This window comes from Heliconius melpomene, chromosome 16 (assembly GCF_056956725.1).
Source record: "Heliconius melpomene rosina isolate 202511_hmr_F chromosome 16, ASM5695672v1, whole genome shotgun sequence".
NCBI lineage: Eukaryota > Metazoa > Arthropoda > Insecta > Lepidoptera > Nymphalidae > Heliconius > Heliconius melpomene.
The window spans coordinates 10,258,997-10,282,334 of NC_140404.1; the positions used below are offsets into that span (position 1 = coordinate 10,258,997).

General features: G+C 33.2%; 3 protein-coding genes across 4 annotated transcripts; 2 read left to right on the forward strand and 1 right to left on the reverse strand.

Moving 5' to 3' along the window:
- The first annotated feature begins 1,364 nt into the window (after positions 1-1,364).
- Positions 1,365-7,248, forward strand: LOC146531016 (phospholipase A1-like). Of its 2 annotated transcripts, none has more exons than XM_085199815.1 (5): positions 1,365-1,565; positions 5,341-5,715; positions 5,915-6,153; positions 6,432-6,554; positions 6,794-7,248. In XM_085199815.1, the coding sequence occupies exons 1-5, from the start codon at positions 1,382-1,384 to the stop codon at positions 6,851-6,853; spliced, it is 981 nt and encodes a 326-aa protein (XP_085055941.1). In that variant the 5' UTR covers positions 1,365-1,381; the 3' UTR covers positions 6,854-7,248. The 2 variants fall into 2 exon arrangements, with proteins under 2 accessions (XP_085055941.1, XP_085055939.1); XM_085199813.1 differs by having other exon boundaries at positions 5,915-6,157; positions 6,794-7,247.
- Positions 7,249-13,405: 6,157 nt separating this feature from the next.
- LOC146531017 (uncharacterized) lies at positions 13,406-18,222 on the reverse strand. The gene is made up of 6 exons (XM_085199539.1): positions 17,946-18,222; positions 16,962-17,129; positions 16,153-16,370; positions 15,497-15,705; positions 14,881-15,037; positions 13,406-13,521 (listed from the first exon to the last, which is right to left on the reverse strand). Exons 1-6 carry the CDS (start codon positions 18,098-18,100, stop codon positions 13,406-13,408), a joined length of 1,023 nt encoding a protein of 340 aa, XP_085055665.1. The 5' UTR covers positions 18,101-18,222.
- Positions 18,223-21,008: 2,786 nt separating this feature from the next.
- LOC146531018 (uncharacterized) lies at positions 21,009-22,931 on the forward strand. The gene is made up of 4 exons (XM_085199540.1): positions 21,009-21,101; positions 21,707-21,880; positions 22,294-22,447; positions 22,837-22,931. Exons 1-4 carry the CDS (start codon positions 21,012-21,014, stop codon positions 22,929-22,931), a joined length of 513 nt encoding a protein of 170 aa, XP_085055666.1. The 5' UTR covers positions 21,009-21,011.
- The last annotated feature ends 407 nt before the right edge of the window (positions 22,932-23,338 follow it).

The following is a 23,338-nucleotide window of genomic DNA, read 5'->3' on the forward strand; positions in this document are numbered from 1 at the left end:
TAAGTAAGTAATATATTCTGACCAAATTAATAATAAATTTCTAAGCCTTTGAGTGAATGGGTCTAAATGCTTAAAAAAATATTTACCATATTATTATTAGTCTGTTTATTATGAGGTCATTGTTTTGCTATTGAATAGCTACAGACAGTAAAATAGGGGAAATGTTTTATTTTGTATTTCACAGGCAAAAGACAGTGCGGCGTTCAGTTCCGAAACTCAAAGTTGCCAAATTGTCAAGCAGAGTGTCTTAACAGTAACTTCTACATCTAAAGTGATGCTAAATGAATTTTTTTTTTATAATTTTAAGAAAAAACAATGAAGTCCAAAGTTTTAGAGTTTAAAATTGCGCAATATCGTGAAGTAGCTAGTGACGAATAATTTACTTAATGACATAGCGTCAGTGGTGCACTGTACACTCTATGGTGAGATGACACGTGAGTTTTTGATTGTTATAACAAGATCTATTAAGTACTAAGAATCATTTATTTTATATACATATTTATCATGTATATGTAATTTTATTAAAGAGGCCAGTGGCGCAGGGGCACAAGTGTGTGACTGTGAGCTCGACTGGTTGTGAGTTCGATTCACACTTCACACACGAGGAAACGAAACTTAAATTTTTATTGTCATTTATTCGATCTGGTGTCGAGGCGAAGTGCGGCGTTGAGTTCCACTACTCATCTCGCAATGCCTGAATTATGTAAGGGGAAATAAAATGGGGAACACTAGGTTCCCCTTTGCCTACATTGCTGTGTGCGGGATACAGCGTGAACCTAATTTTAATTTATAATGTAGTATTTGTAAGGTTCCTGTTGCGATGGAAACCTACTTACATTCTACCGTATAGGAAGTCAATTCCATATTCTGTTTGGAGTTGAAGAGTCAATATATGTACTTAGCCAAGTTTACTCTGCTCTAGTTCTAGTTTGGAAGCCACAGATAATTCATTTGTATAGGCTATACCTAGTATTTTAGTAAAAATAATAACCCCCATATGTTACGTAATAATATTATATTTATTTTTAAATATATATTCCAAAGTATGTACTTACTCCATATAAGATATATAAAACAAAGATTTTAGAATCACTTATAATTATTTTATCCATCTATATATAAAATATATCATTTATTCATATTTTTAATACTATAGTTGTATGTAGGAAATCCGGGAACGCAGTGTTAAGACATTCTGTTCCGCCTTAAGACGCTTCCGTTCCTCATTTTCCACGGAATTCTCCCAGCAAAAATCAATATCGCGCTTTTGTCCTGTTAAAACAGGGAGGAAATGAAAATATTAGATATTTCATTACCCCGGATGGGAAGCGTATCCAAGACCGTCGTGTTTACAGCCACACGGTTGTGCCACTGATTCACGATGGTTTCGTGTATTATATTTTTTTTTCCAGTTCCAAATTTGCAAATATTGTACACGTATAACTTACTAACAATTGCACATTCGGCGAGTGTTCCGTACAAACAAGCTGGTTTCAGTGTGAGTTCTATTATAGACTCTGCCCTTCCCGTCTTGCATCCTCTTGTCGAAGCTGGATCAAATAGATGTAAGTTTTTCCATTAGTATAATGATCATCATCAGGTGACCCGAACGCTCGTTTGCCTTGTCCTTTTTCCATAAAAAGAAAAAAAGATACGTAGCACCGATTCACCTGAACCTCTCGAAACAATGAGGAGTACGGAGTGACCTAACCTCTGCCTACCCTGCCATATAAGAGATACAACGTGAAGCTATAAAAAAAACAACTGTGTTAATTTTTTTCCAAGAAATTCTGAAAGTCTATGTTATATAACATTATAACAGCTTATGATCCTCTTCAAATATTTGACTAGGATCGCAACTGAAGTTGATATTTTAATTTTAATATATTTTTTGTCATTTAACATAAACTTCTATGAGATTTTTCATGTTCAAAGAGAATCACCCCACTTTCCATATATCTCTTCTATACAGAAGAAGAGAAGAGAAACAAAAAGTAATTGTAGGTATAAAACAACAAAATGATAAATTAAGATGAACAGATAATAAATATACGGTAACGAGGCTTTTGGCTTTATATTTGCTAATGAAATGTAAATCATTACTCAAATGTATACAGACAAAAAAAATATCAAAAAGAGATTATTTAATATTTTATTGATTATCTAAATTGAAGTGAATTGAGGCCAGTCTTGGCGCAGGCCACAAGCCTGTTGGGGGAAATGTAACATTTAATCCTTTCATTTTCTCGCTCTTCAGGCAAAAGCGCGGCGTTCATAGACTGGGATCCGACCGTTGAATCCTGCATAAACGAGTTTTCTTAATTAAACCTATATTAATGAATAATACATGATTAGTAGAACAGATTACACCTGGGTTGCCTGGAAGAATCCTGCCGCAATCACCTTTAATTACATTTTTTCGTAACTCGTTTTTGGAGAAAATTGCACCCATACGTTTTTTATATGAATCGCACATCATTTGAAAGATAATCGCATAAGGAATTGGAAAATTAAGGGTTGCCAGCTCTCAGTCTGCCGCAAGTCTAGGGTTGCCTGGTTTAAAGTTGTCACTAAATGTTAATAATTTGCACTCATGTGTTTTTTTAATGAATTATATATCAAATTAAAGCTTATTTTTTTCTGAACACTATAAAACAGGGTTGCCTGGAAAGTTCCTGCCGCAAACAGGGGTTGCCAGCGTTTGAAATATTTTATTCCGGTTCCGTTTGACTATGAGAATAGACGATGAAATGCGCGGTCTGCCTTATGTTTTAAAGTAAACTATTATATAATAGAAGATCAATCTTAAAATCAATGTTTATTCTAATTGTTCACCTGTTAAATGATGATTTTAATCATATTAAGTACACGCAGAAAACTATTTAAAGATCATAGGGCAGAAGAAATCATCCTTATTTTTCAAGTAAAATAATGAATCTATAATATTGAGTCTTTGCAAAATCTATTTTCTAAATACTAATATTTATTTATTAATTTAAATTACCATTTTGAAACAATTAAATTATCTAATTAAATAAATGTTTACAAATATCGATCGACTATAAGGTATTAATATACATACATATACATCATGTTCCCTTAATATAATGAAGGGTGACCATTATTGCGGATATTTTTTTTATTAATTATATTGAAAAATACATTTCAATGAACTCTCTCTCTCTCTCTCTCTCTCTCTTCGTCCTCTACTTGTTTGATTTGACAACGCTTGCCGCAATTTTTTTTTCTCACGCAATTTTTAATAATTTGCATAGGAAAGAAATATATATAATAGAATTGTAATAAACAAAACTAAGTTAGCAAAATAAATTCGAAGAAAATCCGACAGTAATGCCGACTAATAAACGCTATTTACGGTTTATGACCAAGAGTCGGCAAATATCAATTAGTTGGCTATTTTCTACTATAGATAAACATTTTGCGGCGCCATACAAAGCAAACCAAATGCAATAAAATTATTTTCGAAGATGTATTGTTTCTAAATGCAATAAAAGTGCAGATGGCCAAATGAGTTGTTTTTGAGCATATTACTTAGTTACTTACCTTTAGTTTTGGAGTAAAGACGTTTTTACTTGACAAAAATGAAGATGTGAAAATGTGATAGAATTTAACAAGGAATCTTTCCAAAAGTGTAAAATTATCTTATTGTTTCGCCAAATATGAATGAATTTTAAATACAGTGACATTTTTTTAAATAGTGACACAATGCACGGTTATCATTTACAGTGTTACAAAAAGTTCATTGTTTAAAAACAAAAATATAAAGAAGTATTTTTTAATTATTTTCTAATGCAAAACGTAAGTATACTTTAATGTTTAATATTATATAGTTTAATAAAATGTGACAATTGTGGCCGTGGGAATTGCCTCAGTTTTGATTACACTAAGTTAGGGACGTGAGTGAGTGATTACGCTTTATTATAATTATAAGGACAATTCTTTCAGACCTAAATGCCTTAAAAACTATCAGCATAGACGGACAAGTTCTTGCTAGCGACATTTTTTTATCTATATTTTTTAATAGTTTTTATTAGTTGAATAGTTTTCATTTACTTTGCAAAAACGTAAATATTCGTACCAAAAAGATGGGCGCCATAGTTCTTTCTACGGATACGGACGGCGTTGTCAAATCAAACAAGCAGAGGGCGAAGAGAGAGAGAGATTGTTTATTGAAATGTAATTTTCCATATTTTCTTAATTAATAAAAAAAATATCCGCAATAATTGTCACCTCTCATTATATTAAGGAAACATGTTGTAATTAATACCTTATAGTAGATCGATATTTGTAAACATTTACTTAATTAGATAATTTAGTTGTTTTAAAAGGGTTATTTAAATTAATAAATAAATATTAGTATTTAGAAAATAGATTTTGCAAAGACTCAATATTATAGATTCATTATTTTACTTGAAAAATAAGGATGATTTCTTCTGCCCTATGATCTTTAAATAGTTTTCTGCGTGTACTTAATATGATTAAAATCATCATTTAACAGGTGAACAATTAGAATAAACATTGATTTTAAGATTGATCTTCTATTATATAATAGTTTACTTTAAAACATAAGGCAGACCGCGCATTTCATCGTCTATTCTCATAGTCAAACGGAACCGGAATAAAATATTTCAAACGCTGGCAACCCCTGTTTGCGGCAGGAACTTTCCAGGCAACCCTGTTTTATAGTGTTCAGAAAAAAATAAGCTTTAATTTGATATATAATTCATTAAAAAAACACATGAGTGCAAATTATTAACATTTAGTGACAACTTTAAACCAGGCAACCCTAGACTTGCGGCAGACTGAGAGCTGGCAACCCTTAATTTTCCAATTCCTTATGCGATTATCTTTCAAATGATGTGCGATTCATATAAAAAACGTATGGGTGCAATTTTCTCCAAAAACGAGTTACGAAAAAATGTAATTAAAGGTGATTGCGGCAGGATTCTTCCAGGCAACCCAGGTGTAATCTGTTCTACTAATCATGTATTATTCATTAATATAGGTTTAATTAAGAAAACTCGTTTATGCAGGATTCAACGGCCGGATCTCAGGGTATCAGTTCTGGCACCCAACACGCCATGCCTCTAGAATTCGGCGGAGTGCCTTAACATTAGGTTCCTAGGCTCCCTCTGCCTACCCTGCTATGTGTGGGCTACAGCGTAGTAGTGCATAAAAAAATAATAATATATAGGCAGTAGTACTAGGTTTGAAAATATATATATAATTAATAAAATGTTAAATGTAATTGTATACAGTAATTAATTTTAGAAAGAATAAAGCAGAAACAGAAAAATATCTATATATTTATAATTTCAGGTGAAGCAGTCAAGAGTTTCTTTGGATTATCCTATGATCAAATTCTAGAAAAAAATTCAACGAACTTCAATGAAATGTTGAAAATTGATCATATTACCAAAAATGGTAATATTAAACACGATTTAAACGAAACAAATACGTTCAAAAGGCTGATTGGTAGTTCAAGATCTGTAGTTTTTCTTATCCATGGTTTTATGGAGAGTTCTGATGGTATGATGGTTCAAGGAATTGCACCTAATTTTACTAAGAAGAAAATTATGAAAGTCTTTGCTTTGGACGGAAGAAAGGTGTTTAGTTTAGAATATTTCCGATCGTCGACCTATGTTAGGTTCATGGGAGAAGGATTAGGGACGTTTTTGAGTGAAATAATTAAGAGTACGTTACTGTTTTATTTGTTATTGAAAAGTATATTAGCATCATATAATGAATCACTCGAGGGAATTATTGATTATATATTAATATTTTCATTTCTTAGCTCTGGCATCAATGCAAAAGCCTGGAGTAGAGTTCCGCTACGCAATACCTTGAATAATTCGGCGGCACACTTTTTTCTGATCTGGATTATTTATTACAGATGGTGTAAACGCCTCTAAAATCACTTTAGTTGGACATAGCCTAGGAGCTCACATAGCAGGCATTGCAGGGAAACAAGTATATAAGAGAACAGGGCAACTGCTCAGCAGAATTACTGCCTTAGATCCAGCTGGACCATGCTTCAGCAATGTACACGTGGACAGCAAACTTGATAAAAGTGATGCTAATTATGTCGACGTTATACATACTAATGGTGGGATGTTGGGACTTAAAGAACCCGTAGGTAACGATTTCTTACTTGCAATACGTTTCTAAGTTTTGTTTGGATTTTTATTAAGGAAATGTTCTCGTGCCATGCTCATTGAATGATAATGTAATTTTTTTTTAAACTCCAATAAAAATTTCGTCTTAGACTTACAAATATTGTCCAATTTTTAAATCATAGCTTCATATATTCAACATTTGTAACAAACTACAGATTTGTAATAAAAGTTGCCGTATATTTATTAATTTTATTCAATTTATGTAAGATAAATATTTAAATTATTCTTGCACAGGTCACAAAGACTTTTATCCAAACAATGGTATGTCCCAACCTGGTTGTATTCTGTCCACGTGCGACCACAGCAGAGCTTGGGAAATTTACGCAGAATCTATCAAGTTTCCTGAACATTTTCCCGGTAAAAAATCTAACAATATACCATTTATTGAAAATTGTTTATCTAAAAGGAAAACATTGATTTGAATCTGCCCCTTCAAAAGATTGAGAGAAAATAGTACTAGTAGAGTATTTAGTGTTAAAGCTCCAGAGTACGTTTTGTTTTATCACTATTTGTTTTAAACAGAATCATCGCATACATAATCATAACATTATGGATAAAATAATAAAAAGACTTTTTAAACTTTTATTATATTATAGCGAGAAAATGTGAAAATTGGACCGAGTTTCAAAATGGCAATTGCAAAAACAACAAAATGACGTATATGGGTATTAAATCTGAAAAGGAATCTGGAAGTTTTGGAAGCTATTACCTCACTACTGCGTCATCAGCACCTTACGGGCTGGGTGCCGCTGGAAGCGGTTGACTGACGGAACTCCTGACTGATGTAAAGTATTTCTTCAAATAAAAAAAGGATTTTTTTTAATAACAAACTGTATACTACATTTCTAAAAATAGATTTACCTAATAATTTATAAGGTTTGAATTTTTTAAAATTGTTTTTCACATTAAGCTGTCTGTGAGGATGTCACAGATAGATGTTTACAATGTAAGTAAGTTATAACAAATAGTACTGTTGTAATTTGAAATCGATCTTAAGATGCCACTTTCATACATATTTTATATATATATATATATATATATAATTATATATATCTAGAAATGAAAACGGCATCTTAAGATCGATCTCAGACTTGAGAGACTTTTATAAATAATCGGGTTTCAACGGTTTTCAAGAGTTAGCTAGTAAAATATTATAAATGTATATATAAAAAAATCCACAACCGTATATAAAAACAGAATATATTAAAGAAACCCGTTTTTTATATACCTATGTATATTTTTGGTGTAATCCTGAAATAAATTGAAAACACGTTGCAAGCCATTATGACAATTCCATTTTGTTCCTTACCAAGAAGAAGTCATATAAAGTTTTGCAAGAAACATTTGTTTTATTTTAAAAACGTGTCTTTTTCTGGTTTGTTTCGAGTTATTTTGTTTGAAAGAAAAGGAGGAAGCCAACAAAAGTAATCTAATATCATTTTTTCTTGTAATTTTGTTCTTAATTTCGCTTCGTCTTGGAATAAATTTGGTTTTAATAAAAATATAAAAATATAATAATATAAATAAAATTATCTTTCATCTTTTATACATATATTCAAATAAGATATAAATAACATAAATTTATATTTAAATAAAATGGTAGAAGGTAATTAATCGATATACTTTTAGCTTGCTTAATAGTACAAGTTTTACATAACAATAAAACTTGTATTATTGTGGAGAGACGATGCACAGCATCTGTGAGAGGGCGCTGTATACTTCCCTTTGATTATCCAATGATTTTCACTTCCGGTTGCTGTCTTCGACCAATCAGCGATCGCCGGAAGTCACGTGGTCTCAGGTGGTAGGGCGCCGGAACGTATAATAGGCGACACTACGCTTCTTACCTCATAGCAGATTCTCACCAGGAGCCTTAAAATGATGCTGTGCATCGTCTCTCCACAATAATACAAGTTTTATTGTTATGTAAAACTTGTACTATTATTTGGGATGTGACGATGCACAGCATCTGTGAGAGACGTGTTTATAACTCCTGGTGACCACGCACGACGCTATGTGATCTAAATCAGAATGATTGTATAAACTGATTCTGATACATTCAGATAGATTGATCTGTAAAACCACAAAAAACATGAGTAACATTGTTTTATTTATAAGCAAATTGTTAATTGCTTAATTTTTTTAATTCAATTAATAATCGCTCTGCCGGAAGCTGAGCCAAAATAATCTAACTTCAATTATTAGATTTACTTATAATTTGCATACAAACAAATTTTAAAAGATGATCCGCAATTCGCTGATAAGCATGAGTAGGAAAGGAAGCTCGCATAACCGTCTAAATAATAAAGCTAGACGTGCTCACTTCTTTTGATAATAATTTAATAACCTGTTTATATAAGTATTGATTATTATTCATGAAGCCCTTGCGTAGCCTCACCTCTAAGTTACACAACAAAATTGTTACCTTTTGTAGCCTGTTTCCGGTGGTCTAGCTAGTTTCTTAATGTAGAACCTAGAAAAACATTTTTCTTAGGATGACACCACCGTCTCTAGAGCGTAATTTTCGACAGGTCACCTGTTTCACCAAAATATTTCTAAACGAAATATGATGTTAGAAGTACGAGCAGGATCGAAATGACAATGAAAATATCGTCCGGTCTATTGGAAACCATCTCCGGCTCAGACAGCGGGTCGTAGATAGAACCGGCAACCAACTCCATACTTCCTTTTTTAACAACTATAATAAATTTATAGTAAGTAGACGCGTTCTAGAGTGGACACCACGCCTTGGCAAGCGTAATTAAAGACCGTCTTCCCGCTAGATGGGGTGACGATGTCCGCAAGGTGGCGGCAACGGCCGGATGCAGAGACCCGAAGATAGAGCCCAGCGGCGCGCCATTGGAGAGGCCCACGTCCAGCAGTGGACGAGGATAGGCTGATGATGATGATGATGAAGTAGTTACCCAAGTTAATTTTTACCTTGTAATTGATGCCATTAGTACAACATATTTATAACACTAGAGTATTTAATAGAATGCTCTATAAAATATTATCTACTTAGCCCAATAATATATTCTTATACTGGTCAAACCTTTGAACGCATTTGTAAAATTTAAGACTTGATTTCATTATCACATACTTTGAGTATTACAACTTCACAAAAGCATCAATGAATGCTTACCCGATCCGCAACCAGACCGACAATTCATGATATGAATGTCCTATCTGCTACTTAGGTACAGTTTTGAAGCAAACTATACTTGATATACGATGCGTTAGAAAATGTGAGTTTATGAGCTCATTAGTTTTTCAACAAAATTCAGGCCGACTAATGATTATATCATTCTTCGAAGTGTAATAAAGTTATAAGTAATTGATACTATACTACTATACATTTACATATAAAGGTATCAATTTTATAATATTTCAATTATCGCTTCTTAGCTGTATTTTAGAACTACAATAGTTCACTCTCTGAAATTCGTTTTTAGGAGCAACTTCACAGTTTCAAAATATACGATTTAAATACAGATGTACTCAATTTAAATGTCCGACTTCCCCGGACTTAATGATGTCGTAGACATCCAACATACTCTCTGCCATATTGGAGTTGTGACTACGTGTATACCTCGCTAGCCAGGTTCAGTTTATGCAAGACTCATGGCAATATGCGGCGGAATATCTACGTTACGCACGTGGATATCGCCAAGGTATATATGTAACTACCTTTACACAGCCCTCATGTCCCATGAAGACGATTATTTTCATTAGCTTTCCCCAGCTTTGGAACCAAACTTACAAAAAACGAATGAAACTTCTTGATAGTCTTTTTGCAATATTATTGTGTATCATACTTTGTCGTATCCAACAACTTAGTAATAAAAGGTTGTCGTCTGTAATTCTCGCATTTCATATTTTGTCATATCTAACAACTTCAGTAATAAGCCGCTCAACTGGCGACTTTAATTTGGTCTTGATTTGCCTTCTGAATTATTTAGCTGCCTTCTTTTCCTCCTTCTCCTGCTTCTTACTCTTGCTAGATGCAAATTTTTACTTCTTTTTCCAAATACTAACATCAGTCGCCGTCGCATTTTCTAGCTGGATTCTTTTCTTCTAGATGGATTATAGATTTCTTCCACTACATCGGCTTCAATTCTGATGGCTACTCGAATGCACCACAGGGATGTACGGTATCTATTATATAGTACGTCAGCTATAAAATACTTTTGCCGCGGCACTCGCGGGGATGTGCACTCACTTGCACGAGGGTAATGCCCAAATTAGCCCAAAGAAACTTTCGGCGACTTTTTATAATACTTGAACCCGCTATTTTAGTCAGTTTTTTAATTTAGTTTTGACACATTGCTTCTTTTTATCCATTACTCAACCATCCATATCCTATTGGTTTGCTTTATCAGTTGTAGAACGTGAGTCGAACTATTTTCTATCCTTGCTTTCTCGAACCGCTTGAAAATTCTTATTGGATAAAGCCAGAGACGATATGGAGAATGCTCGTTATTAAGTCGAAAAGAGTTTTCAGAGCCCCCAAACCATCTACACCCGTTTCCGATATACCCATAGGCAGCCTCCGTATTTCTTAACACAATGTATACAGGAAGATACGGTTACATTTAAATAAAATTATTAACAATCATGCAACACCCTCGTACTAAGTGCTGGGCTTGTGTTACCCGTCGGCGGGTTCTCACTCCATACTTCCGATATCCGGTATGCACTGATACTTGACAATTGCTAATGTATAATTAAACGTGCTAGAGTTTCATACTCAACGCATGCTTCTCAATTTTTGATGCATGTACGGTTGACGAAGGTCTAACTGCTTCAAATAATCTTGGAGAAGGATTATTGGTGGCATGGAGGTAAATGGCTAGATGCATTCCCGCGATTAAACCGGGAAGGGCCTACGGAGCCCAAACCATCAGCCACTGCCTCCGATACGCTCAGAGGCAGCCTCCTTATAACTGCCCTCCCGTACAATTGAGAGCATTAAAATAGTACCGAGCTTTTTTAAATTGTAATGTTATGACAGCATTAAGTTATTAAGCAGCAAGACTGACTTATTAAGCAGCAAATCCACAATTCTTTTATCCTCACTCCTTCAGGATTGAGAAAATGAACCTCCGATATTCCGTGTTTGAAACACTTTTCCTGCCAGGAGGCTTTGAAATTGTCTTCGAATCCTTGTGTCTAATTCTTCCGAGTATTCGCCTGCAATTGTCAAAAGAAGCCAAAAGAAAGTCCCACGCAGATTTATCCATTGTTATTCGTTAACTCGCTTAGGATACGCTCCCAGCGATTATAACATTTCAACAACGTTAGTAATTATCCTATTACAAATAAATAAAAAAGATTTATCTAAAAATAGACAGACTTATATATGTCGCAGAATAAGGTGGTTGGGACCGGAGCTTGTTCCGATCCCATTTCTGATTGTCATCGATCGGTGTCACATCAGAGTGACAGGCCATCTGGTTTTGACAACTGGCAACTATTAAATAATTCGCTTCCCTGATATATATGAGGAGAACAGATTTTTTTATATATTTGATAACTCGCTCAGGATACGAACGAACTCCTACGAACTCCTAACGAATTTATCGTATTTAAACGAAGGTAGTATATTAATGGATAATACAACTAAGTAAACTCGGTGAAAACCGATTTATTTAGTAAACTCCGTTTACATCGCATGACATTATGCCGAGAGCGTTAAACAAGCGATGAGTCCTCTTGCTTTTTGCAATGCCCGTTAGTTGAATAAAATTGGGCCATAACTGCTGAAAATCTGAGACATATACCTAACCTTATTGTAGGTTATAACACAGCCGTGTTCGGTAAGCTCAGAATCCACTACAGTATTGGTATATATAATACCAAGCAATAGAACAGTATTACATGCATGTAGATACTTGTTACACAAGGATTCAAATGACTCACCCGTTGTCCGTTTTGTTACCTTTGAATTTCACAAAAGCAAATTCTCTTGATGAGGATGAACATCTTTGCTGGAGGCCTTTCCAGGAGTAGGCCCGATATAGAAATCCGGTTCACGATGTGAAGAAATTCCACCTCCAACACTACACTTACCACAGCACTTTCACTTTTAAACGATGTTACTCTAATGGGAAATAACGACGCTATGAGGTAAGAAGCGTAGTGTCGCCTATTATACGTTCCGGCGCCCTACCACCTGAGACCACGTGACTTCCGGCGATCGCTGATTGGTCGAAGACAGCAACCGGAAGTGAAAATCATTGGATAATCAAAGGGAAGTATACAGCGCCCTCTCACAGATGCTGTGCATCGTCACATCCCAAATAATAAGTGAGTTTGGTCTGAATTAATTCAGTATCTGCGATAATGCGATCAGAGTTGCTTTGGGAACTTGGTATATGCTATGAATATGTCAAGCATAAATCTTTCTTTGTTAGCTTCACTCTGTATTCCGTACAAAGCTGGCCAGTCAGAGGGTGCCTTTGAAAAACACTCCGTTCCCCATTAAGGCACTTCCGTTACCCATTTTCCACTAAATTCTGAAGGCATTGCGAGACGAGTTCCAGCGACTTGTCTCCAAGACCAGAGCGAATAATGTATATCGAATCTTTCGCGTTTACAGTTACACAAGTAATGTCTCAAAACGGAGAAGCGAAGGGAGGGAAACGGAGTGTTTTAGCACTACGTCCAATTTGCCTTGCTATATGCGGGAGAAAAACAGAAAAAAATATAGTCATATAAATAATTTTACTTGAAATTATTTTTATTCACATTTTTTTTATTTAACTTTTGACGCGGCCATACTTTGTTTCTGTTATAATGAATTCTTTCTCCAATAAGAATTATGAAAGATAATAAATAACACGCAAATAATATTAATAAGATATTAACGACGTGATCAAATTGCGCCTGGTATTGGTATTGGTCAGTCACTTGTTTACATTTGAAGGATTTGTACTTTTCGTAAATTTGTTTACGTCGAATGAGCCCAGCTTCGTTTATACGAAAACTCCTGAAATAATAAAAAATAATAAAAATAAATTGTGACAAATTTAAAAGAGTTTTAATGTAGATAGTTGACATGGTGTGGCTTAGTAGTTAGAATGCTTGGACGGTTCTAGGAGACGCAAATTCAATTCCCGTTACGGTAAAATATATTCAACAATCACAACTATCTCTTTCACAAGTGTTATATGTTTTAATAAAAAAGCAATCATTTCATGTTTTTAAACTTACCCTATTTTAAATTCTTCCTTATATTTAAAAGTTTTGTTTGTGAAAAAATAGTACATCACGCTGGAATACAGGTCTATTTCGACAAGTTGACATATTTCGTCCATTTCAAAACCTGTTAATAATTAGGCATAAAAATAAAAATCAATATAATTAAAAGTGAATTTAAGTAATTTAAAAAAATAATTAACACCAAGAGGTAATATAATTAATAAACCATCTAGACCAATATCTTAAGAGATTGTCGATTAGCTGAAACAAAAACCAGATGCAGAAGGCAGTAGGACTTGAGACGTCGCGAATTGTAAGGAGGTTCCTCGCTCTCTGCAGCATAGCTACCGATGGCCTGGACCTTTGTCCCGCCAGGGGACGAGTATATTTTTACATTTTTAAATGTTTTTTTTTATATTTAAATTAATTTCAAATGTAAAAGTTATTTCTCTTGGATGATAAAAGTAGATATATATTGTCATCGCTGAATAAGCATATTAGACTCTATTTATTCCTAACAATTGACAAACTGAATTATTTTCATTTCATTTCTTCTACATACTACTTCAATGATAGTTATAATTACAAAATTATACTAATCTTATAACGAGCCTTTATAAAGTTTACTTGGTGCAAGAATGACCTATTTGCACCTTTAGAAAAAAACCTTTCGATATATATTGACAGCTTTCTTTTTTGTAAAAGTACAAAACTACCTTATTACGTCAAGCAATATATATTATACATATATAAAGCTATATAATTCAAACGACATTTACAGAGGGAATGCTGTATTCATTTCATATTACAAGATAGAACCTACTGCAAATTAAGTTAATTGGCATAACTCAGCACGCGTTGTTTACGACAAGAACTTCTATGTCAGTTATTTCTTTGTATAAATCAATGTTAGTTAGTAAAGTTATTCAATTCAATAAAGCAAAATTTACGAGGCAGTTTACAAACTAGAACAGTCTTTTGTTTGTTATTTAAAGAAATTTCAAAGATGATGCAGGTCAAATTTTAACTATAATGATACTCTATAAATAATAACAATAGGAGGAATGACCTCAACCTCACAGGAAGTGGATTCGATTCCCACTTGAGGATATAAAATATTTTATATTTTCATTTCTACGAAAAACGAGGCGTTGAACTCCACCACTCCACATGCAATGCATTTGGAATTTCTCTTTCCGCAACTCCTTCTCCACATTTCTTCTAAACACTATTCTTCTTATGCCTACCTATCTACCTACGGTACAAAACGTGAAAAACAAATCTACAAATATTTGAATAAGATGCGTGTATTGTCTTTTTGTGAAGAAGAGAGATCCTTTTCAGATACAATGTTTGTTGAGTGGTGAACACCTGAATCCTTCTACCAGGGCGAGGCAACCAATATTCCAATATTCCTTGAAAATATAGCTAATTTCCTTTAGAAAAACGTCATGAATTTCAAATAAACATGAAATATTCTTACGTCTTTTCAAAATAGGATATAATATAATATAATCAGTGAGTAGCGCCGTTTTAGACTCCATCACGGCTGTGAGGGCGGTCTGGACGTCCATTATGGAGAGCTGTAGTACTTTCTTCCAAACAATACTTAAATTTTTGTCCATTGCTGCTTCATATTTCTGTAAAGAAATATGTGTTTAATTTTACGTAAAAAACTGGAACAATGACTTATTGAAATTCGACTTATTTAGGTTTGGTACCTAATTTTGTTGTTACCTGTATATTTTATAAATTAACCTAATGTATATATGTTTTTAATTTTGTATAATATTATAATAGCGAAAAAAAAAGAAATATTTTTTTTCGTTTATCTATTCAAGAATAATATTTATGATATAGAAATATTATTGTTTTCCTTTTCCTATTCTGGCAAGAGAAACATAATGCCTACAGAATTAGGTGGAAAGTGGGGAACGGAAGTCTTATTAATTCTGTTTAAGGCATTGAGTGTTGAGTGGCGGAACTCAGCGCCGCGCTATTGTCTCGATACCAGAGCGAAGAAACGGAAATATAAAAAATCTAATTATTCAAAATCAATATAAATATTCAGTCAAAAAAACATATTCTTTGTTCCATACCTTTGTATCTGTAATGATATTCATATCTTTTAATAAAGCAATTTTGTAATCACTCTCTGCCAAAGCCTTCAAGTCCATAGCGACGTTTTTATCGTGTACCAGGTGAGAGAGCAGGTTCGAGGTGTAGAAGCAATGTGCAACGTAAGCTGTTATGATGAAGGATAAGTAGGCAGTCCGCCGTGAAAATGATGACGCTTGAAGTGGCAGAACTGTAATAATAGTTTATGTACATACAGCCTACCCTATATTCTGATATAGCAGCGAATTTTTGAGGAATTGCGGGTTGAGGGGCAGAGCTCAACGCCGAACGTTGCTTTGTTACCAGAACGAAGAAATTAAAATATTAATAAATAAATAATAATTAATTCCTCGGAGTGGGAATGAAAGCTACAACCGCTACGCTTGTGCTACAGCGCTACGACAGGCTCTTAATTAATAATTATTATTTCTTTTCAATATCATGCTTTAATTCCGTGCGGTAGCTAGATAGAATGTAATGCCAAGACACTACTTCGCTTTCCGTCAGAATACGAAACTCAGTGGCGGATTCGGCGGAAAGTGGAAAGCGGAGTGTCTTAACACTACGCTTTCGGCTCTGCCTACCCTGCTACATGCGGAATACAGCATGAAGCTGGAAAAGAAAAGAAATAACTTACTATGCTGGCAATACGCTGAAAACGCTAATAACAGTTCGAGTGTAAAATGGCACTCATATGTTCCGTACAATCTTTTGTCCCAAGCACTCAATATATAAAATATAATAGAACTCAAAATTATAATGCAGATTATACAGCACCAAGCAGACAAGGTAAATGGTTGAGTGTAAAATGCTTTGAGTAAACCGTTGTATCGTTGTCGAAAAATGAAGCCAAATCTGAAAATGCCCCAAGTAAATGTTAAAGTACAAAATTATAATACCTACTTTAAATAAAGAGTATGGATCACTTTTGGGTTCAATTCCGTTAACGGGAGAATGAAAATATTTTCATTATTTTCATTTTCGAAAATTAGGCAGAAAGTGGGGAACAGAGAATCTTATTTTAACACTAATTTCACTTTGCATACTCTGTTGTATACTAAATATACCGAGATAGAGAGTTCTTGTTAAACGGAGTTAGGGTAGGGTAGGGTTACAAGTACAACCATTATAAAATAAATCATCAGCCTGTACCGTCAATGGGACAGTCAGGCTAGCGTGATAAATGCTTCCCTAGCGTGTTAAATGCTGGGCAAATATCTTCCTCCATTTCTTCCGTTCATGCCTACATTCTGCAATTATGTACCAGTCGGGCAGGTCCAGCTCGTCAAGCCTCTTTATATACTGGTCTGCCATTTCGCCTTCAAGTTTCTGGATTCCAACTGGTACAGGATCTGCCTTTGCGGCTATAATACACACATCAGCAATTTTTGCGAGAGTGCACAGTTTTTTTAAATTAAAAACTATATAATGTATAAATAAAGAGACCTCCACATAAAAATAGGATGAACAGGATAGGCGTTATCTAAGAGCTTGGTTTCCAAGCTCATTGCGTTCACATAAATATCAGCAGAATCGTCGCTATGAGGATTGATTATGTCCCACTGTTCGTATTTAGCTATGTTGGTATAGTTTTCGGGTAGGAGGTATGTGATACTGAAACAAGTTTAAAATTTAGTTTTTTTCTTAAGATCAAAATTAAATAAAGGAGGAATAATTAAGAACATGATGCTGGTAAGCCAAGATGGTTGTAAATTTTGGGAGTGTAATAAAAATAAAAATAATTTTATTTATTTTCTTGACTGTGTAATGAAAATATCGAACGATGATCCGAAATAATGATAACCGAATAGGGGAAGCGTTTCTCCAAATTCTCTCGGACCCTAATAAAATTCCTATGGGACTACCTCCGAAAAATAAACATGTCCACCGAACGCGTTAAGCTAAATAAAATCATTTATTATACAGGTTGACCTTTTTGTATATATGTATGTAGATTAAATTGGAGATAGGGCTGTTGTGACAGTGAAAGAATGTACAGTATTGTTATTTATACTCTTATATTTCAGCTTTAAACCAACAGTTAGTTGCGATTAATAAGCAAGAAAATATCAATGTGAATGATAATGGATGCGGTTTAACTATAATTCGATATTCTCTAATAAAATTCATAGAAAGAGAACGATTAAAATAAGTCAATAAATAGAATATAAAACCAAGAGGATTTACGAAACTCCTATGGAATACCTGGATTTTTTATTTTATAATCTAGACAAACGAAGTTGCGGGCTACGGCTCGTTAAAATATCATTAAAATATAAAGCAAAATAACGATTTGCACTCGAGAAAATTAAATATATAATATTTTCATTCCTCGCTCTGGTAAAGAGGCGAAGAAAAGGCGGTAAGCTCCAGAATTCGGGGCAAAGTGGTCCCCAGGTTCCCTGAAGCTTAAAAAAATTAAATACTTACTTGAACTTAAACATGTCCCGTAACAGGTGTAGAATGAAACACCCCGCTACATTCTGTCTCCATAGTGGATCATGTTCGTACACAACCTCATACTGCGTTGCGTTATCACAAGCGAAGAGTGTTCGAGCTTTTATTGTTTCATTTATAATTATCATAATTGCAGTTAGTTTTTCTTATCGTTAATTATCTTTAATTAATAATTATTATATTTACATAGAATCACTATTCTGAAAAAATAGAAAACTGATATTTTTTTCGCCTATTCAATTCACGTCAATACTTCACGGTTCTAAAAATTGATTACTTGTCTATTTGCTTGTTTATAATGTTTGGAACGAAATGTTATAAAATTTTATATCGAAATTAGAATTCGTAACAATAATTTTATAATTAACGATAAAAAGGAAAACAATAAAAAATTAAATAGGGCAACAGTTCTGAGTTATTAAATTTGTTATATTGGAATGAACCAAGCAAAAGATATTTTTAAACAATGCCGCAGAGAATTACACAAAATATTTTCACCTTGTAATATGGTAGTAGTATACGTCTTTACGGGCAGACATGGAGTAAGTCATGTTCCAAAGCTTTTTAAAATTTAATGGGGGCATTCTATGTGTAGTCAAAGTAAACAATAAAATTTACGTAATATCTTACATTAAAAAAGTGATAACTCTTATAAGTATAATATTTTAGTAATTATAAGAAATAATTTTTAATTTTAAACTAACATGGCTTAAATGTTGATACAATTGTAGAGTCAAGAGATTAGAGGTGATATACTCGTACTCAATTGTTTGCATATCTTCTTAATATATATAAAAGTTTTGTGTAAGTATGTATTATTTCATAAGTTAATATATGATTATTATTTTTTTTCACCTGCATTCTGCATGGCGGTAGGCAGAGGAAACCTAATGTTGAGACACTTCGTTCCCCGCCTTCTGCCGCATTTTTCCAGATATTTCGTTTTATGATCTTATCAGAGCGAAGAAATGAAAATATTAAATAATTCTTTCCTTCGAGTGGATCATACCCACAACGAACAAACTTAAAAAAAAACATTACAGTGAGAGCAAAGCGAAGTGGGGATACAAGCGATGTAAGTATCTCCTTAATTTCATTTATAAATAAGTTATACCAGTTTACCACTGACGGTGCACTGGTTAACTTATGAGCTCGTATGTTTGACGTATTACGTTAATGATATACAAATATTTTTCAAGTGTCTCGAAACTTTTATGTTTACATTTATATTATGGCCTCTAATTTGATGTGATACAATTATTTTCACGGTAAATCAAATTGTAAAAGCTTGGCGTTGTATTACTTACAAAAACTTATAAAGGACGTTAAAAAGGATTTGACGCCGTCTTGGATGGTCATCTTCAAATTTAAATCATTTATCATTTTCCCGTAGAAATTTTGAACAATAATTTCTTAGTTAAACAATTAATATTTAATATTATTTTTATTTCCTCGTTGTGGTAACGAGGCTAACTACACTAGGTTCCCAGGTTCTCCCTGCTTATTCTCCAACGTGCAGTATTCAGCGTCATCATTTTATCATCAATCATTTTTAGTCATCCCCTACCAATTTGCATGTCAAGATTCAACATTCTAAGTCCAGTACTTTACCTGTGCTTCGTCTATCGTCTAACGGAAAAGCTTTTTGATATATATAGATATACGAGTACAAATAAATTTTTGTTTGCACAGAAATAAACAAAGAAGCCATAATTATATAATCTATGCGGGCAGAGCCACGAGTCAGGCACATACAAACACACCACACCTGCTGTCTGTTTTTCATAAATATTAAAAGTGCACTAATTTGAATTTATAATAATAAATTAAACAAAATGTTTATTCATACATATGTATGAAATTCTTATTTAATTTAATGCAATATTAAAACATTGTATTTTCCCTAGCTTATTAAGCATAGATGTAAAAATAACATTTAGCATTCGGAATTTTCCTCCCAGCTTCATATTAACCTTTGTTCGTGTTATAATAACAAAGTAAGATAATTTACATTCCACTCATATTATACAAATACTATGATAATATAATGAGCTCATGACTTTCATCACGTATATTTTTTAGCTTTAATTAGAGTTAGCAGTGATGCAGCTGCCATTGCTTCACAACAACGGCCTCTCAACACATTAAATAAATTACACAGCAGGTTAGGCAGAAGGAACCTAGTGTTAAGACACTCCGTTCCCCACTTTTAGCCGATTTGTGGAGGTGTTGCGTGTTGATTGGCGGAACTCAACGCTGTTCTTAGCCTCGACACTAGAGCGAAGAAATGAAAATATAAATGTAAATAAATATTTCCGTTCCTAATAATATATAGTAATAATGTAATAAAACAACAGATTTCCTCTGCCTAACCTGCCACATGTGAAATACAATATGAAACTGAAGAAAAACAATATTGAACTGGTTAAATAAATATCAAATGAACATTAGATTCACAGAACATCATATTTATTGAAATGTAACATGCCATACATTTGAAAGTCAAATTGGATTTAATTACCACATTTATTATGCATAGACGTTGATTAATATTAATTAGGAGGATACATTCCGAATTACATATATCATTATTCATAGGTTCAAGGTAATCTTATTTTAGGGTAGGTTTTGTGGGGTATTTAAATATTTGTTTTATTTTAAAATAAGGAAAGATCTTATTTGCATTTTATTATGATTTAAAAAAAATAATTTATGAAAGCTATTTTTACAATTTTCATATTTTCCGTTTTAAAAAATATTATTAATTATATAGTCTCCTTCATGGTTTATCACGTTATAACCATAGAATTGGTAGGTATGTCTGGCGAAACTTAACACCGCACTTTTATCTTGTTAGAGCAAACAAATAAAACAAACTGGGACCGTCGCGAGTCAAATACTGTGAACTGGGACCTCGACGGCCTCGGAAATTGAAATAAATTATAAAACTCTAGATGGCTTTCAAAGTCAAACAAACGCTAATTTCTAATTAATATTAAATTTATAACAATTGTTAATAATTAAATATTAATAAAAATCATGAATATGATGAAAAAATTTACACCTGAAAAGTTTCTTTGTCGTTATCCTCTGACTACAGGTGCTTTGTGTGGGACCATCGTATTAATTGTAAGTATTAAAATAATTATCCAACTTTAGAAATAGGGAACGGAGTGTCTAAACACTAGGTGAACCACCTGCATAAGTGCCTTAGGCCTATAACAATAGCATCTTTCTACTAGGTCTTATATCTAACCTGTGTTAAATTAACCTTTATTATAGTGAATAGTTTATTATTTATTTATTTTTATTTTCTCAGACATGTAAGACAAATCACAATGTGTCCACCAACCAATAAGCAATTTATTAAAGCTAGAGGCTTTCTTAAAGGTTATCTCAGCCTAGACAACATAAAAGAATGCGGAAAAATGTAAAGAAAATTAAACAACAAATAAATACAAAATAATTATGCACCAGGGCAAAAGCCCGGCGTTGAAGTCCGCCACTCAACACGCAAACCCTCGAAAAATTCAGCAGAAAATGGAGAACAGAGTGTCTTAACACTAGGTTTTCACTGCCTACATACTAGATACAGTGTGAAGCTAATATATATCTATAGAATAGTAAATGAAAGCAAAGACATTAGTCATTTTAAGAATCTCCATGTATTTTTTTTTTATAATTAAACCAAAATCAAAAATTATAAAAAATATGTATTTTTTTTTAAATTTCAGGTTGTCACAGTAATATGTACACTGGCTATGATAGCTCAGGTAGTGATGATGAAGGATTGCACTCAATGCACTGGATACGTGTGGAGGAACGCCTACAGCTTCAGCATCACCGGCGTCATATATTGTGCCATAATGCTTGCTATGCACGGCTGGGCTATTTGGGGAATAAAGAAGGTTATGTTTTTTTTTTATTATTTTTTGCTCTATTTTTTGTAGGAAAGAATTAAAATAGATGAAATTTTTGTGCTGGAACTCTCTCTCTCAGAATTTCTTTATATTATTAACATCGTAACGTAGCCCACGTTTTAATATTAATATTATACTTACTGTAGTGGCTTAACCTGACATGACCTGTTTCCCGCTGTATCCCGGTAAATAGGGCAACACTAAATTTTCTAGATACCTAGTGCGTGTTTAGTGAAGGAATTTAACGCAGCGGAATAAATATATTGTTACTAGAGAAAAGAAATAAAAATACTTAATTTGCCATAATAACAAAACTTTTAAGGGTTATTGATAAAGGATATTATTGTTGTATTCAAAATTATTATTATATTCTAATGATATTGCTTTGTATGTGATCACAGAAAAAGGCGTCTGTACTTCTGTCATGGGTGGTGGTAACAACGATGTGGCTCGCCCAGACGCTGTTTCTGTTGATAATTCTAATCACTATTCATAGTTCGGATGTCAATATTATATTATGGCTAATTTCTTTCATATTAGGCCTAGTTTCTATAGGTAAGTATCATTTGTAACTTTTTTTTTAGAAACTAGATTTAACCTACTGAAAAGCATTTGAGAAAACTTAAAAAAAAAACGAAGCTGAACTGAAAACAGCTTTTTCAAACCGTCCAAACTCGAAATTATTTTTTCTATCCTTGGTGATCCAAAGGATGATAAATACGAATATGTATATTATTTACAAATATTTTAAACAGTTGTTTGTACGTCTTATAATTATTTATTACTTTCCTGATATATTTTATTTTCTCTAACTTAGTTAATTATAAATTAAAATTATTTACCATTTAGGTGGCTAGATCTACATGAAATATCCCTAGTAGTGTTAAGTAAAATTTTAAAAAAAATAGTTCATTAAAATTATATATAATTTCATTATATTCCAGGTATTCTAATATATTTTATATTAGTAATGTTTGGACTTTGGTTACAATTAAAGGGTGAAGGAAGAAATCGCAACGTCACTACTGCAGATACCTAATCGTGTATCAGGAAACGCCTAAACATCTTTTATTTTTTTTAAGTTATATTTAATGGCGAATGTTTCTTGCGATGCAAATAGTGTTAATGTAGTGAACACTTATTATTTTCCTTTTTTGCTGTGATAACGATAAAGGGGTGTTGAGATCCGCCACTCAAAACGCCTCAATTTGCCCCCAGAATTCGGTGGAAAGAGGTAAACGGAAGTGTCTCAGTGGAAAGGAACCTAATGTCTTAACACTAGGTTCCCAGGTTAACATACAACGTAAGCTAAAAAAATATATTTTCACCTTGAAATCTTATAAGATTATTAGCAATATTGTAAAACTAAACAAAGATTTATTTATAAATTAACTAGCGACCCTATTGCGGCTTCGCCCGCTTTTACTACTGGATTATTCATATAAT